Source organism: Pan paniscus, chromosome 19, assembly GCF_029289425.2.
Source record: "Pan paniscus chromosome 19, NHGRI_mPanPan1-v2.0_pri, whole genome shotgun sequence".
NCBI classification, from domain to species: Eukaryota; Metazoa; Chordata; class Mammalia; order Primates; family Hominidae; genus Pan; species Pan paniscus.
Window position 1 is genome coordinate 83032373 of NC_073268.2, and position 17548 is coordinate 83049920.

The 17548-nt window shown below is 51.6% G+C and overlaps 1 protein-coding gene across 1 annotated transcript in view; it reads left to right on the top strand.

The window, feature by feature from the left end:
- CACNG4 (calcium voltage-gated channel auxiliary subunit gamma 4) overlaps positions 1–17548 on the top strand; it is a 68464-nt gene that overhangs the window by 38471 nt on the left and 12445 nt on the right. The window contains exon 2 of the mRNA XM_034942754.4: positions 14926–15009. Within this exon, the coding sequence (XP_034798645.1) occupies positions 14926–15009 (84 nt within the window). The remainder of the gene's footprint in view (positions 1–14925; positions 15010–17548) is intronic.

Here is a 17548-nt window from a genome sequence, read left to right on the forward strand (position 1 = left end):
GGAATCATAGCAGTGACAGCACTAGTTGTAGGATCAGACAGAAGCAGGTGAGAGAATCCTGGCTGTGCTACCTTGGGCAAGTTACTTGCCCTCTCTGAACCTTGGCTTTCTCATCTGTAAAATGGGTGTATAGAAGCTCCCCCTTCATAAGTTGTTTTTGAAGCTTAATGAGTAAATGGAAAGAGCTTAGCACATGCTTTGCAGGGAATATAGTGTTCAACCAAAGCCAACACTTATTAGTCCATTAGTCATGAGGCTCAGGGAAAAACAGGGTTACTTTGCTGGGCCTTCTAAGAGTCAGGGAAGCTCTGCTTCTTTTGGAAGACACAGTATTATGGGTATATGTGGACAAGGAAGAGTCTGTGTCAGTCCTGATAGGGGGCAAACCTGGCCTGCTCACTTCTGACAATAAGACCAGCTGACTCTTTGTTATTAGAACAGGGCTGATTATAACAACAGCAAACATGTTTTAAGTACATACCATGGGACAGGCACAGTGGCATTTAAAAAATGCATACAATTGTTTAATCCCCCAAATCACCCTCAGTTTATCCCCGTTTGTGATCCCCATTTCACAGATGGGAAAAATGAGGCACAGAGAAGTGAATTAGGACCCCAGATCATACAGCTAATAGGTGGTAACAAAGCCAGAACTCAAACCCAAGCAGAATGACTTCAGAACGTACTGTCTCTATGCTATCCAGCCAAAGGATGATCAATAGGTATTTTATCAACTAGTAGCTCCTGAATGGAGCACTGTGTTGAGGATTCAGACTGTGATTGGGGAGAAAAGTACTGTGATTGATTAGTAATGTCTGCCATGGGCTGGGAAGGGGAAGACTCAGTTCTGTGCAGGACATTTATTCATCACCAACCACTGCACTATTGACATTTGGAGCTAAATCATTATTTGTTGGGGCAGGGTAGGGAGTCATCCTGTGCATTGTAGAATGTTTAGCAGCATCCCTGGCCACCAGTTACCAGTAGCACTTCGCCCTGCAACCCCAAGTTGTGACAATCACAACTGTCTCCAGCCTTTGTCAAATGTCACCTGGGAGGCAAAATCACCCCCTGTAGAGAACCTTGCACTAGAGCAGGCAGTGGACCGGGGGTAAAAGAGCTCTAAACTTGAAGTCAGGTGACCAACAGTCAAAGCTTGGCTATGCCACCAATCAGCTTATCACCATGGAAATGGCCCTTCACCTCTGCAGGCAGCGAATTCTTAATATGTGAAGTGAGTGGGGTGAAGTGGATGATCCCAAGGGTCCCTTCTAGAAGTTTATGATTATCTACTATGATGCTCCCTCTCTTGCCCAGCCCCTTCAATTAAAACTCTCAGGTTATTGGAGCATAACTTCCCAGAGATCTGCAGAGGCAAACCAACGGAAAAGCTGAAATCTGCAGAGAGCTGTTTCGCCCTTTACAGCTCCATAGTTGTTCCTCATTAAAAAAGAAAGAAAGAAATGAAGAAAGAGACAACAACAACAACAACAACCCTTAGTACTGAGGTTTCATCCAAGCAGCAGTTATCCAGTAGATGCAAGGAGAAAAATCACAGAGACAATAACTGAATACCCATTTCCCTGTGTTAGGAGAGAAAAGGAGCGATTGGTTGGGGAAATCTCTCCGGCTCCGTTTAATTATGAATCTCGGCAGGAAGCCTGGAAAATCCTGGCCCTCTCTGGAACAAAGTGTTGGAGGAGGCGTGAGGCTGGTGCTGTGGGTTCTTGAAGAACTCGCTGAGCCAGATGAGACCTCAGATGAGCACCAGCCACAAGCTTCCACGCAGCATGGGGCTGGTGCTCAGCATCCTCATCCCCGATACAACATCCTTCCTTTCCCTGGAGCCCTGTGGTCTCCAGGGAACCCATGCTTATTTTCGTGTCTTAGAAAGTGTTGCAGACCTGCGCTGAGACATGGAGTAGAGCCTGGGCTTTGGAGCCCTGGAAAAACAGGTTGGAATCTCCCTCCCCCAGTGAAGGTACAGCTGGTTGGGGGTTAGAGTTCTGCCGGTTGCAAGCACATAAACCAACTTCTCTGACTTGATCCACAAAGAGGACTTTCTTTTTTTAAGACAGGGTCTCAGTCCTGTCACCTAGGCTGGAGTGCAGTGGTATGATCTCAGCTCACTACAGCCTCGACTTCCCAGGCTCAGTTGATTCTCCCACCTCAACCTCCCACATAGCTGGGACTATAAGCATGCACCACCATGCCCAGCTAATTTGTGTACTTTTAGTAGAGACAAGGTCTTGCCGTGTTGTCCGAGCTGGTCTCAAACTCCTGGGCTCAAGCAATCCGCCCACTTCAGCCTCCCAAAGTGCTAGGATTACAGTTGTGAGGCACCCTGCCCCGTCCCAAAGAGGAATGTATCGGAAGGATGTGGAAGGGTCCCAAAGGATGGAAGGGAGAGCTTAACAGCCAAGATGAAGGAAGGAAAGAGGCAGGAGCCTCCATATCTGGCATCCTGGACCACTCAAGAACACCATTTTAAAAACTCCCGAAAGTCCCTTAGTCCATGGGTCTCCTCTGTCTCTGATCCAAAATATACACTTCCAAGAGAACCTCTGATTGGTCCAGCTTGGGCCAGAGGTCTGCCCAGGAGCCTTGGCTGGGGGCAGGGCCATGTCATGCAGGGCCATGGCGGAAGTTCTGTGTGAAGGACTCATTCCCAGAGAAAGGGGCTCCCCAGTGGTACACCCCTGAGGACCATCAGAACCTCAGTATGGGTGTAGTGCAAGGCAGACGGCCCACTCCCTCTCCATCCACCTTCTGCCCCTCTGAATCACCTCACAGGTGCTCACAACACAAGATTCTTAGAGTCTAGGACCCAGAGTGATGTCTCCGCTTACCACACGAGCTTTGATCTCCAGGTTCCAGGTTCACAGAGAGAATTTGGAGGTAGAAATGGATTCTCTCCAAGAATCCTGCTTCCTAAGGGAACCAGAATGGGCTGCAGACAGGCCTCGGTCCCCGAGTGGATTTTGTATCAGAGTCCAGTGCCGTCTCCCTTCTGCTGATCACAAAGGTGACCTCTCTCCCAAATCCTCCACTGGCCCCATTCCAGGCTGCTCCATTGAAAGGAAACACCTTTTCGGACCTTGTAGTTCCCTGGACTGCTAGACACAGGTGGGGTCTTGGGGACAGGGCTCCTGCCCCACTGCCTGGTTCTACAGATGAGCCGACAGAAGGAACAATGGGCCCGAGTCACTATGGAAGCCATTATCTTCTGTTGGGTCTGAAACAGTGCAGCTCACGGCCCAGCACTCCTCAGGATGGCTCTCTCCTTGTGGCTGGCAGAGGTGAGAGGTGAGGCAGGCTGAGTCCAAGGGGCCCAACACTATCCCATCAACCACCCCTCCCCGCCTGGGAGCCTCTGGCAGCCTCAGGAAGCTGCCAACTTGAAGCCAGAATTGAAATGTGTCCCTTTTCACAAGGCACTCCACCATGAGGGGCAGTGAGGAGGAGAGAGCTTGTTCCTCGTGGGTGAGCAGGGGCTGCCGTGTCGAGGCAGCCAGGCTCCTCTGGGACTAAAAGAGGCCACCCAAGGGCTCCAGGGTGGGATCCAAAAGCCCTAACAGGCCAGATGATAGCAGCCAGGCTGGGGACAGAATGACAGACATTCAGAGCCTGGAGGGTCTAGAGCTCCGGGCATGAGCCATGAGTTTTCCAGCTTCAGGAAAGCTCCCAGGGCGCCTCGGCTGATGGCATGAAATCCAGTCTCCTTACAGGACGGTTCTGGCTCCCTCCAGGACTGCAGCCCCACCTGCTTACTCAGCCTCAGTACTGTCTCCGTCACCTCCCCAGGCAAGGCCCCTTCCAGAAGCTCATGCCAAACATGCCTCTGGGCTTCGTCTCGCCTGGGCCGCCATATGCCAAGTACTACTTACTCTGTGTGAACCCCAGCCCCTCCCCAAGCTTCCCAGACACCCCATTCAGCACTTGTCCCTTATTCTTTGAAATTCCACAAACCTGCTCTTTGTCTCATAGTGTCACTGGCTCTCTTGTTCTAGTTACTGTGTTCGCTCACCTCCCCAGCTAGGTCATAAGCTCTCCCAGGCAGGATCCATGGGGCCTGGTGTCAATCAATGAATACCAAACTAAAAGAAAGAATGGGCAAAGGATTGAGTGGGTGAACCTTGTCCATCTCAAAAGAAAAACCCAAAACAGATTCTAGCGTGACCACAAGGCACCTCAATGACTTTAAGCTATCAAAGAAGAAATGAGGCTGGATGCAGTGGCTTACACCTGTAATTCCAGGACTTTGGGAGGTCAAGGCGGGTGGATCACTTGAGGTCAGGAGTTCGAGACCAGCCTGGCCAATGTAGTAAAACCCTGTCTCTACTAAAAATACAAAAATTAGCCAGGCATGGTGGCCGGTGCCTATAGTCCCAGCTACTCAGGAGGCTGAGGCATGAGAATAGCTTGAACCCAGGAGGCAGAGGTTGCAGTGAGCTGAGATTGCACCACTGCACTCTAGCCTGGGTGACAGAGCGAGACTCTATCTCAAAACAAACAAACAAAAAACAAACCCAAACAGATTCTAGAGGGACCACAAGGCACCTCAATGACTCTAAACTATCAAAAAAGAAATAAGCCTGTGTGAATCTTTTAGCAGTTGCCAGTGATAGTCGTCCTCATTTGCCCAAAGAAACTTCCCAGGATCTGAATGGCAAGCATTTATTATTTTTAGCCCCTCTCTTAACTCTAATTGGAACAGTCTAGTCTAAAGACATCTCCGAGAAATGAGGAGTTGAAAACCATATACTCACACTCATGACATCATCACGATTTAGCCTTCTCAAGGTTTCTTGACCAACATGGGTCTCATTGGGTCTCACTTGAGATATGAAAGGTTGTAAAAATATTTCCCCCATTTTCTGAATGAGGAGTGGCTTCCCTGACCTCTACTCTGCAGCCTGGGCCAGGCTTCTCAGTGATGTGCTGTCGGAAACTCAGGACTCTTTCTAAGCCCTTTCCTCAGTCGTCACTGAATGCCTATGGAACCAGAAAGCTTCAGAAGGGCAGAGACCATGTCTGTCCTGTTCTCCTCTTGTATTATTGATTATTGCTCTAACAGAGATATGCCCAAATGTATAATGCCTTAAACATAGTAGGAGTTCATTTCCTGCTCATGTAACAGTCCAAATGGGTGGCCCTCTCAATGGACACCTGTGTTCCACAGAGTGATTCAGGGACCCAGGCTTCCTTCATCCCATGGCAGGTTGGGAGGGAGTGGAGATGGAGGGCCACCCCCACTGCTCTTGAGCCTTGTCCAGGAGTGGCTCACGTCACTTCAGCTCACATTCCATTGGACAACTGGGTCACAGGCCACCTCAAACTGCAAGGGAAGCTGGGAAATACAGTGTAGCCGTGTGCACCGTAAGAAAAGGAAACAGGTTCTAGCAAGCAGACACTCTGCTACATCTCTGAGTCCCCAGCACCTCACACACAGCAGGTGCTCAATAAATGTAAGTTCAATGAAGGAACTGAAGGTCATAGTGGCTTACGAGGGTCTCATGGAGAGCCACTAGCAGGCCAGGAAGCTAGGGCTCCCTGAGAAAGCCTAAACCAGCCCAGACTGCCTCTCCACGCCTGGAGTTTCGCTCAGGAACCCATGGAGAGGTTTCCCAACAGCCTGGCTTGCTGAAGCTGGAAAGAGGCCAGCCCGTAGGAGACCAGAGTGTGCCAATTAGGAAATCACAGTTATTAGGGGGTTTCTTTGGCACTCGGTGTGGAAGTGGAGGAATTACGAAGGGGACCTCTAAGGGAGAATTGTGGGGAGCAGGGGGCAGGGCTGGGCAAAGAGCTGAGGCATGGGGAATCAAGGAGCCTCGAGTTTGTCAGCAGCAGCTTGGAGCACTGGCTGGTGGGCCTGACCGGTGCCTCTGCTCCAAATCCTGGGTTATGGGTTAAATTGCACCCTACCCCATCCCCACCGAAAATTCTTATGTTGAAGTCCTAACCCCAGTACTTCAGAATGTGACCTGATTTGGAGACAGGCTCTTTACAGAGGTAATCAAGTTCAAATGAGGCCTTTTGAGGCCGAGGTGGGTGGATCATTTGAGGTCAGGAGTTCGACACCAGCCTGGCCAACATGGTGAAACCCCATCTCTACTAAAAATAACAAAACTTAGCCAGGCATGGTGGCACATGCCTTTAATCCCAGCTACTCAGAAGGCTAAGGCAGGAGAATCACTTGAACCCTGGAGGTGGAAGTTGCAGTGAGCCGAGATCGCGCCACTGCACTCCAGCCTGGGTGACAGGGTGAGACCCTGTCTCAAAAAGAAAAAAATGAGGCCTTTAGAGTGGGGCCTAATCCAGTATGACTGGGGCCCTTATGAAAAGGGGAACTTTGGACATAGACACATGCACACAGAGAGAATATGATATGAAGAGAAGGCAGAGATGGGGTTGATGCTTCTACAAGCCAAGGAACGCCAGAGATCACCAGCAAACACCAGAAGCAAGGCAGAGTCATGGAAGAGCTTTCTCCCTCACAGCCCTCAGGAGGAACCAACCCCATCAACACCTTGATCTTGGGACTTCAAGCCTGGAGAACTGTAAGGCAATACCTTTCTGTCATGGAACCCCCCAGTGTATGATACTTCGTTAAAGTAACCCCAGAAAACTAATGCACCCTGCCTCTCTGTGCTGGAATGATCTTGGCCAAGTCACTTCCATCCTGGCCTCCAGTCCCTCTTCTGAAACCACGTCCAAGGACAGGAGCCAGTGTCTCCCCAAACCAAGAACATCGCTTATGATTGCTCTGGGCTGCATTTCTTGGTTTTACATCTCCTTGCTGCTCCTATCCCATGCAGCTCCCTTTAAGAAGGGTACCTCCCTGGGCCTTCCAACCTGAAGTCACGCCCTCCCTTAATCCATTCAGGCTGCTAACAAACTACAAAATATAGTGTATCTGTAGTATATAACAAAATACTATAAATTGGGTGGCTTACAATACAACAGAAATTTATTTCTCACAGTTCTGGAGGCTGCGAAGTCCAAGATCAAGGCGCCAGCAGATTTGGTGTCTGGTGAGGGTGGCTTCCTGGTTTATAGACGGTGCCTTCTTGCTGTGTTCTCATGTAGTTGAAGGGACAAACAAGCTCTCCAGAGTCTCTTTTAAAAGGACTCTAATCACATTTGTGAGAGCTCCACTAATCACCTCCTAACATCATCACCTCAGGGTTAGGAGTTCAGCATATGAATTTGGGGGTAGAGGACACAAATATTCAGACTACTGCATCCCCACCGTGGAGACTGTACAATAAACTCCCATGTCCTCTGCCCACCATGCAAGACCCCACCCCCATCCCAGCTCCTTCTTCCTCTACCTCCCCCATCACTGCTACCCAACCATGCCAGGACAGCTGTGGTTTGGGAACCTTCACACCTTTGCCCCGACTGCCCCCTTTGTTTGCACCAGACACAGTGGTGCCTTCTCTGCATCCTTCTCAAAAATCCTAACCTTGCTCCCCAGCCAAGCTCTGCCTTTGTGCCCATGCCTACCCTCCCTGACTACTCGCTGTCCCAGTGGTGTGGGGCCCTGGGTTGCCGTCCCCGCTGCTTCAGCATCTCTGCCTGCTAGTGAAGGATTAACACAGCCTGAAGCATCAGCCAATACCCTCAGCCCCAGAGTCTAATCCTAAGGAGTGTTGGGGACATGTGCTTCCCCATCATGCTGAAGCCACACAGAACGTCTTGGAGCTCTGTGTTCTTCTGCCTCCTTGGTGTACGAAGTAGGGGCACAGACTCTGAAGCCAGGCAGCCTGGGTTCAGATCCCAGTTAGGGCACTTAGTAACAAAGGGTGTTAGCCTGTCTACCATATAGGGTTAGCATGAAGATTAAGTTAATAAATGTCAGGTGTTCAAAACAGTGCCTGATACATCATAGGTGCTAAGTACAGTAAATATTTGCTGTCACTCTTATCATGAGGACAGAGCTCTTTCATGCCCCCATCACCTATCAGCCCAGCTAAAGTCCTGTTACCCCTCAGTTCCCCACCTCCTCCATGAAGTCCCAGGCAGGTCATTTCCGGGATGGTCTGTAGCCTCCTGGAAACATAGAGCCCTCCAGTCTTTCTAGGCTGTTCCCTTCCTTCCTGTGGAAATGGGGTGGTGTGGGAGAGGGCCAGGTCCTGAGTAGTTCTGGGGAAACCTTGAGGAGAAGTAGTGATGGCAGATGATTTGCAGGAGGACAGAGAGACACAGGCATGCTCTGAGCTCCTGCAGTGTGCCCCTCTCTGAGACACAGACATGGTCCATTTGGCCCTTGGACCAGGGCTGTTACCTGAGTACAGCTACCCCCTTTCACAGCATACAGTCCAGGGAAACCTCTCCTAAATGCTCTGTAAAATGCTCTTGAGGAATGAATGAATGAATGACTGAATGAATGAGTGAGATGAGTAAACAGTGACAATACTGTCGAGCAATGAATGATTGAGTGATGAGCAAACGGTGAAAGTCTGTTGAGAATGAATGAGTGATGCATGAGTGACCAGGAAAGGTCCCACTCAGTATCATCTTCTACTTGCCCTCTTTCCTTCTCTTTCCTTTTTATGCACACTTGTCCCCTCCTAGATCCTAAAGGGGAGTTGTGCTGCTGGGCCGCCTTCCCCCTGGCTTCCACAGCCGCAGCCAATCCGAGGCTGCCTTCTTTCCCAGGGCCTGGAGACTCCCAATACCCAGCTCTTCATCACCTGACAGCTGTTTCCTTGAAGCTAACCCAGTGCACCTGGTGGCTATCTGGTTTCGCTTCCTTTTCTGTCTTGGGGAGAAAAACCAGCTGGGCCTCACCTCCTGTAGAGCCCCAGCCCTGCATCTATAGAGGATTCTTGGAAAGGCTGCATTGGGGCGGTGTGGGAGGAGCACTGGACAAGGAGTCAGGAGGCTGGATTCCAGGGTGCCCTGTGCAGGGGACCAGGTGTCCCCTGAGCCTCACTTTCCTCTTCTGTCAAATGGAGCAGAGAAGACTTTGTTTTACATTAGGTAATGTTTTACATTAGGGTAGAATGCCTGATCGTTCTGCTGTGAGCCTTGTGGAAGCAGGTCTTTCAGCATCTCTAAGCCTCTTTCTCCATCTTCAAAGGAGCATTATTGCAGAGATGAAATGGGCTGAAGCATGCAACACACCCAGCCTTCATCATAGATTGAGCCCAGGGCTGGCATGCAGGGGGTGTATCTTGGGTGGCCATCCTAGGGACCAGGCATCGGGGAGGGGAGAGCCAATGCAAGGATGTCCTGAGCTGATGATCACCTGGCTTGGTCCTGCTGGGACCCACCCCTTCAGAAGCAGTGTAGAATGGACTTCAGAACTGCCCACCAAGGGACAGCGTTTGGGGACCTTCATCCACCAGCTCCCATCCCGTCCTCCACTGTTCAAAGGTTTCCCCCAGGGTGGTTAATCCCTCAAACTTCCAGTTGCACGTGCACGAGTGCAGAGTCGTTCCCTCAGGCAACCTACTCAGTGCTGTGGGCAGAAAGCAAGAAGTAACTGGTGCAGCTGAATTGAGGTGTCAGCAGGCTCCACCTGCACAGAGCTGGTCGCTCGCGGCAGCCATGTGTGGCTGGGGTAAAAGGCCAAGAGGTACGAGGTGGACAGAAGGGTGACCATACACCCTCAGTAGGTGCCTGTGGCAGCTGCGAATGTGAGGATCAAATGAGGTCATGCTTTTGAAAATGCATTGCAAATGAGAAAGGATTATATGAATGAGCGCCATCAGCAAGCTGCCCTCTGACATGCTTTTCTCCAGGATTCCCTTAACGACGATGGCATCAGGTGGCCCATATGGAGGCTTAGTGCCCCTGAAATGGCTCACAGGGTGACCAGCTCACCCCGTTTGCCTGGACTCTTCCAATGTTCCTATGTCCCTGGAACCCATCGGGTCCTGGGGGTTGGCCATTCAACTGTACTTGGGGATATGACCCCAAGGCATGACCTTCACAGAGGTCATGGAAGGAGAGGCTCAAATGCTGCCCACACACCCTCTGGCCCCCAGGGTTCACACCTCGCTTCCCAGCTCCCATGTCCAAGTGCATCTGCTGTCATTTCAGACACACCACCTCATTTTCACTCGGAGTCAAAGAATCTGGTCTCTTTTCTTACTTTTATTGGTTCATTTTCAGATACTGTAGGAAATTCAGAAAACACAGAGGAATGTAAAGAAGAAAAATGTAACTTGCTCATTACTCTATCGCTCAGAAATAAAACACTGGACACATTTGGGGATATTTCTTTCCAGATGCTTCCTGTGCCCATAGAAATATACTTTTAATGAGGCCAGGTGTGATGGCTCACACCCGTAAACCCAGCACTTTGGGAGGCCGAGGCGGGTGGATCACCTGAGGTCAGGAATTCAAGACCAACCTGGCCAACATGATGAAACCCCATCTCTACCAAAAATACAAAAATTAGCCAGGCTTAGTGGCATGCACCTGTAGTCCCGGCTACTTGGGAGGCTGAGGCAGGAGAATTGGTTGAACCCGGGAGGTGGAGGTCGCAGTGAGCCGAGACCATGCCATTGTGCTCCAGCCTGGGTCACAGAGTGAGACTTGTCTCAAAAAAAAAAAAAAGAAATATACTTTTAATGAAAGTGTCCCCTGATATGTGCAGATGAAGGGATATACACGTGTGCAGACGAGCCTGTACCTGCTCATGAAGGGGCATGCACACCTGTGCACACACCCCGTGCCTGTTATTTACAAAATAGTCATAGAATCTTCAAGCAGGACCGTCTCCCTCTGGTCCAATTCCTAGGTTTTCTAGATGAAGAAGTAACTTGCCTGAGGCCGAGTGACTAACAAAGTCTCACGCTAGTGGTCTCCTGGCCCTCAGGAAGGTGAGGGCCACAGTGTCTCTGGGAGCAGAGCCCAGCGACCCCTGTCTCCACCTCGCGACCTCAGCATTCCTGCAGCCCAGCCAGCCAGGATCTCACAATTAGCCACCCTAAATATCACTTAATAGATAGCACAGCAAATGGCCCATGTATGGAGAGCGAACACATGTGAAGTGGATTGAAAATGGCTTTCTTTCTTACTCCTTGCATCAGCCATTCATTTTCTCCTTACTAAATGCCCTAGGCCAACGCTAACGAAATTAAATTTGACAGGGATAAATGTGAAGTCCTTAGTGCCAAGCATTCTACTCCACAAAAACAGATTCGGGGGAGGTGAGGCAACTTTTGTGAAAAAAAAATCCTAGGAGACCGAGTCAACAGCGATACCCAGTCCCATTAACAGAAGCATGGAGTCCAGAGAAGAGAAGAAAGTGCCAATGTGGTTTGAGCTGGTCAGACCCAGCCTGAACGTTGGGTTTGGTGGTGGAGCTGTGCCTCCAGGCACCAAGAGTTGGGAACAAGCCCAGAGGAGGGAGCCAGGGAGAAGGCACTTGAAACCACCAGTAAAGAAATGGTAGCTGGGCACAGTGGCTCACACCTGTAATCCCAGCACTTTGGGAGGCCACGGTGGGTGGATTGCTTGAGGTCAGAAGTTCAAGACCAGCCTAACCAACATGGTGAAATCCAGTCTCTACTAAAAATACAAAAATTAGCCAGTGGTGGTGGTGCGTGCCTGTAGTCTCAGTTACTTGGGAGGCTGAGGCATGAGAATTGCTTGAACCCAGGAAGCAGAGGTTGCAGTGAGCCGAGATCGCACCACTGCACTCCAGCCTGGGTGACAGAGCGAGACTCCATCTCCAAAAAAAAAAAAAAGAAAGAAAGAAATAGCTGAAGGTGTTGACTTAGGATGTTTAGGGGAAATATCCCAGATTCTTGGCTCTAGGGACAGAGAACAATCTCATTCACTCTCCACGGGGCTGAAGACAGCTTGTGCCCTTCTCCACGGCCTCGTTAGTAATAGCTGGAAACAACAGGTGTCCCTCCGTGGGTGAATGATGAAACAAACAATGCAGCATCCATGCCGCAGAATTCCGCTCAGAAATAACACGGAGCAAACTACCGATACGCATGACAGCTTGGATGAATCCTGAGGGGGTTAGGCTGAGTGAGAACAGCCGGTCCCCAAAGCTTACATGCTGTATCATTCCATTTGTAGGAGAGTCTCAAAATGACAAAACTATTGACATGGAGAACATGTTCCTGGCTGCCTTGGGTCCGGGAGGGGACGGGCAGGAGGGCTTGGGTGGGGCTGTGCGAGGGCAGCGTGGGGACTCCTTGCAGTGACCAAGTGTTCTGTATCCTGACTGTCAATGTCAGCGTCCTGGTTGTGATATTGCACTACAGTTTTGCACGATGTTGTCATGGGGAGAAGCTGAGTATAAAGGGTAGGTGGATGGTTCCAGTATTATTTCTTACAACTGCATGTGACTCTACTATTATTTCAAGACAAGTGTAATTTTTTTTAAGATGGGCAGAACCCCACACGTATATACGTGGAAGGGTGTGCCCACGAAGGAGCATCTGAGAAGACACACGGTGGACTTAGCAGCCTGCCGCTGCAGAGCAAATCGGGAAAGAGAGACTCCTTTTTCTTTTTCAACCTCTTATTGCCACTGGTCCCACCATGCATGTGTGACTTGGTGATTTTGCTTAGACCCGTGAAGTAGCCCAAAAAAAGGTGTGTGGGGAAGGGGAGGAACAGCAAAGAGCTTGGTCTCACCCACCCACGGCTGGCAAAATGCCTACTCCAGGTCTCCAGGAACATTCTGAGCCTGCCATGGGAGAGCCAGGAGTGAGAGGGGATGTAGCCGGCCCACTCTGGCCTTTGTGTCCCCACCCCACCACCCTGAGGCCAGCCTGTCTTGGAGTTCCTTCCTCTTGCTCACAAACCCTCATGGTTCTCCACCAATTCAGCCACTCATGAAGGAGCGAGGGTGGGTCATTTCTAGATCCAACAGCAGCAACCCCCCAACTCTGAGCCACCACCATGGGCCCAGAATCACCCTAAGTGCCTTTCAAGTATGACGTGGTGTAATTCTCCTAAGATCCCCAGGATATAAGGGCTGTGGCTCTGCCCATTCTACAGATGAGGAGACCGAGGAGTTAATAACTACGTTGTTCATGCTGGATCCTATGCAGAGGACACTCCTAGCATCACCTCTGAGACCCTCCCTCTGCCTCCCCACCATCCTGCCCCCCCACTGCTGGCCCCCAGGGCCCATGGACCTTCAGGAAGCAGGGTTGTCACTGAACACTCCAGCTCCTTGGAGGCAGCAGCTGAAGGGGCCCAATGGAGGAAAGAGCTTGGGGACGGCAGCTGGTAATCAGCTTCTTGGTGACCAGGTAGAAGGGCAGCGTGCTCCCAGCTCGCCAGGGACCTCTCCTGGTTGGAAGCATGAGAGGTGGACGTGCACCCGGACCCTGCCGCCAGGACTGTGCTCCTGACTGACTGAGGCAACAGGGGGCACTTGCAGCCGCTGCAGAAAAGGAATTGGCCCCAGTTGGAAACTGCTCCTTTGGTGTCAAGATGAGCTTGTGGCTCCCAGGCTGCAGGAGCCGGGGGGCTGACCCGGGGGAAGGGGTTGTCTGACATGGATGGGACGTGGCGGCAACACCCTGTGCCCCTGGCAACCAATGTCCAGTTCTGTGGTGGCCATTCTCAGACTTCAGGGAAGCAGAGGACTAGGAGAGCAGGGCAGAAGATTCTGGAAGGGAGGATTGGCCTGTCCTACATTACGAAGCTATCCAGGGGTCTGGCCCCCCACCCCATGAGAGCCACTTCTCAGAGTAGGGAGGAAGAAACCAAGCAGGTGATGGTCTCAGCCCTTCTGGAAGTTTCTCTTGCTCCATCCTCTCTTCCCTCAACCGCATTGAGTGAGGGGATTGGAATCTGCACCAGCTGTGTACCTGAGGAAGGAGTCACCATAACTGTGGTTTTTTGAGTTTTTTTGAGACAGGGTCTGGCTCTGTTGCCCAGGCTGGAGTGCAGTGATGTGGTCTCAGCTCACTGCAACCTCCACCTCCCAGGCTCAAGTGATCCTCCCACCTCAGCCTCCCGAGTAGCTGGGATTACAAGTGCACCCCACCACATTCAGCTAATTTTTGTACTTTTAGGAGAAATGGGGTTTCACCATATTGCCCAAGCTGGTCTCGAACTCCTGGGCTTAAGCAATCCGCCCTCCTCGGCCTCCCAAAGTGGTGGGATTACAGGCGTGAGCCACTGCATCCAGCCATAACTATGGTTTAGGAGAGGGAAAGACACAGACAGACAGACTTCAACCCCACCCTTGCCTTCACATGCCTTGCTTCTCTGCCTGGAAAGCCCCCTGTGCTCCATTCCCAGTGGGCAAATTCTTTGTTGTTTTTTTTTTATTTTTTGAGACAGAGTCTTGCTCTGTCGCCAGGCTGGAGTGCAGTGGCGTGATCTTGGCTCACTGCAACCTCTGCCTCCCGGGTTCAAGCAATTCTTGTGCCTCAGCCTCCCGAGTAGCTGGGACTATAGGCATTCGCCACCACGCCCAGCTAATTTTTGTATTTTTAGTAGGGACGGGGTTTCACCATGTTGGCCAGGATGGCCTCGATCTTCTGACCTCCTGATCCACCCGCCTCGGCCTCCTAAAATGCTTGGATTACAGGCATAAGCCACCGTGCCCAGCCTGTTTTTTATTTTTTTCAAGATGCGGCTAAGAGTCCCTTGGGTAGAGGGATCCAACCTCCTGCTTGCCCCGGGCAGCTCTGCATGGCACCTCTTGTCTCAATGGTTATTCATGCCAGGTCCCATTACTCTCACGTGCGTCCACCCTTGGACCATAACTAGGGTCACCTTTGGGGCATATCTCTCCCGGTGTAGCCGTTCTCTGTGTGTCTCTCCCGTGCCCCCACCAGACTGGAACGCTGGAGCCTGCCTTTCTTCTCTGTCTGTCCCCAGGACCTGCACAGAGGCTCACACACATGGCAACCGTGTCTGGAGTGAATGGATGAGTGAACCCAGACAGCATTTACAGTGTTCTTTTCCTCTCGTTCCTTCCAGGGATCTATAAAGGGCACTGCTTCCGGATCAATCACTTCCCAGAGGACAATGACTATGACCACGACAGCTCGGAGTACCTCCTCCGTGAGTGTCAGGAGGCCTGGACTCTCTTTCTGTGGGGAGGCGGAAGGGTGAGGGGAGGCGGCCGGAGGAAAGAGAGACACTGGGCATGGAGAGGGTGATTGTCTTGGGATGGTCCACTCACTGTCTTACTTATTCAGACATCGTGAGTTTGGAGGATGGAGTTTTGCTCATCACTGCCATGACATACTGGGTATCTCAATGGGGTTATTTGGCTGAGAGGCCTGTACCCTGGGGAGATGGGCCTGTGCCCTGGGGAGAGAGACCTGAGCAGAAAGCCTGCTGGGCATGGCAGGCTTCAAAGTTACTGACTGACTGGAGCTGGGGCTGGAGCAAGGAAGGTTAAAGATATAGGCTCTGCCCAGGCTGGGCCTCCCTGAGGGGTGTGGCTCTCCAAGCACAATGGGGCCTCCCCACCCTCTCCTGCATACTCTCTTCCATTCCAGTCTTGAAAAATCAGATACAGTCACACACCAAGACAGCCTCGTGGGGTGCTGGGAGACCCAGGGGAGAAGGCGAGGAAGGTGCCAGGGAGCAGCCTCTGATATATGGTCCTGAAGTCTTTTCAGCACCGCCTCTGCCCATGGGAGCCCCCACCTGCTCCTGGGTCCAGTGACTGCATGTGGCCCCCAGACTGAAGCCCGGAAGTCACAGCACAAGCTCAATCCCAAATGACAAACCCAGCCCCCACACTAAGTCCAGATCTCATCCCTGGGCCTGTGAATACCTCCCTGGCAGCAGCCAGGGAGGAGCCTGCAAATAGAAAAATTGCACCATTTCGGAGTCATTTTCCCCTTTCACATTAACCAAGACACACAAAGAGCAGCTCACAGCAGCACCCCTGGGGCTCGGACCCAGCCTTGTTGATGGAGAATCGATACCAGTATCCTCAGAGAGAGCACAATTCACTCTGCACCTGCTTATGGATCGTTTTTTCTAAGAGAAAGGATTTTGATTCTGAGTCATCTGGTGAAATAGAACAGCATGCGGTTCCCATAGAGCCTGGGGCAGTGTCAGGCTGCTGCGACCAGGCCCAGAACATGAAATAATTTGGCCACCGCTCTGCCTCCCACCCTTCCTCCCTCACCTTCTCCTCCTCCTGCCTATGCTCTGGTTCTGCTTACCGGGGGCCCACACTGAACCAAGCAAATGAGATTTCCACAGGGCCGCCAGAGATAGTTGTGCAGGTTGCACACTGCACAACTCAAGGGATGTCACCTGCATAAATTATGGTATGAACATCCTTCCAGTTGTACAGTGCATGTCTGCACAACCAGCCACAGAGGCCCTTGGTGCTCAGCCTAGCTGGGATGGCTCAATTGAAAATCAGCCCCAACTCAGAATCTGCCTTTCTCTGCCCAATCCAGGGCAATCAGGTGGTTCTTAAAGCTCTGGGGGCAGATGTGCCCATGGCCCAACCCTGGGACTATAAGGAAAGAGGCATTAGAGAAACAAACCGTTCCCTCTCCATTTCCCGCTGGAGCTCCCCTGAGGTTATGGGCGTTGGTGCTGGTTGTTCTTTACTCGCCTGTCTCTGTCCCATTCATGGTCCCGGAGCGCTGGGGTCTCTTTCTGGATTGGCCTCAAGATGCAGAAGCCCAGAGGTCACCCCACATGGCTTCCCGATCTCCCAGCAGGAAGTAGATGTTACAGTCAAACAGGATGAATGAAGGATGTTTACGGAAGGACTATTTACAAAGGTGCGGGTGAGGTTAAGGGAAACCCACAAGGGCTGGAGAGCACCCCGGGGCCAGCAATAGCCGGGAGCCCTTACCCTCCTCAGCCTGGATAGGTGAGGGGGGCAGGCGTGGGAGCCTGGAGGAGGGAGCGGTAGGGACAGGGCCGCCTGGCAGGAGCTGCGGCTGTCGGGAAGCAATGCCACCCCTTCACCTGCAGCTGGGCAGAACTCCCTCGCCGAGACCCTTCTCCAAAAGCCAGAGGCGGGAGCCCGAGGATTTGGTCCACACAGTCAGCTTGGCCCAGGGCAGGATGGAGTGAGGATCTGGAAGAGCAAGAAAAACAAAAACGAGTGAGCTGTTCCAGCTCCTCTGGGGAGGGCGCAAGGCGGGGAGGGCTGCAGAGTGATTTTCCCAGATATAATGATGGTGACAGCACAACCGCAATTAGAGCTCATTGGGGAAGGCCATGTTCTCCTTAAGCGTACGCTGTGGGGAAAGCAGCCAGGTTCATTAACAAGCTCAGAGATGCACATGGAAGAGACAGCTTGACGGCTTTCGGGCCTGTGGTCTCTGCTGCTGGCAGAAGTCAGGGCGGGGTGGGGCTGAACTGACTTCCCAACAGGGAGGTGTTTTTCCACTCGGTGGCTGCAGAAACAGGGATATCTGGCCCTAAAACCAAGCTCTGCATGTGTCTTTGATCATCCTTTTATCTCCAGAGTGCAGGTGCCTGTGAGCTTGGAGCCGGAGGGGCTGAGCAACTTTCAGAGACAGGCCAAGGTCATGATCACCACAGACAACTGGCATGTGTTTCCAGGGCCACCCTGATTTCTAATATTTTGTCTTCTGGTCTCTGTCCAGACTAT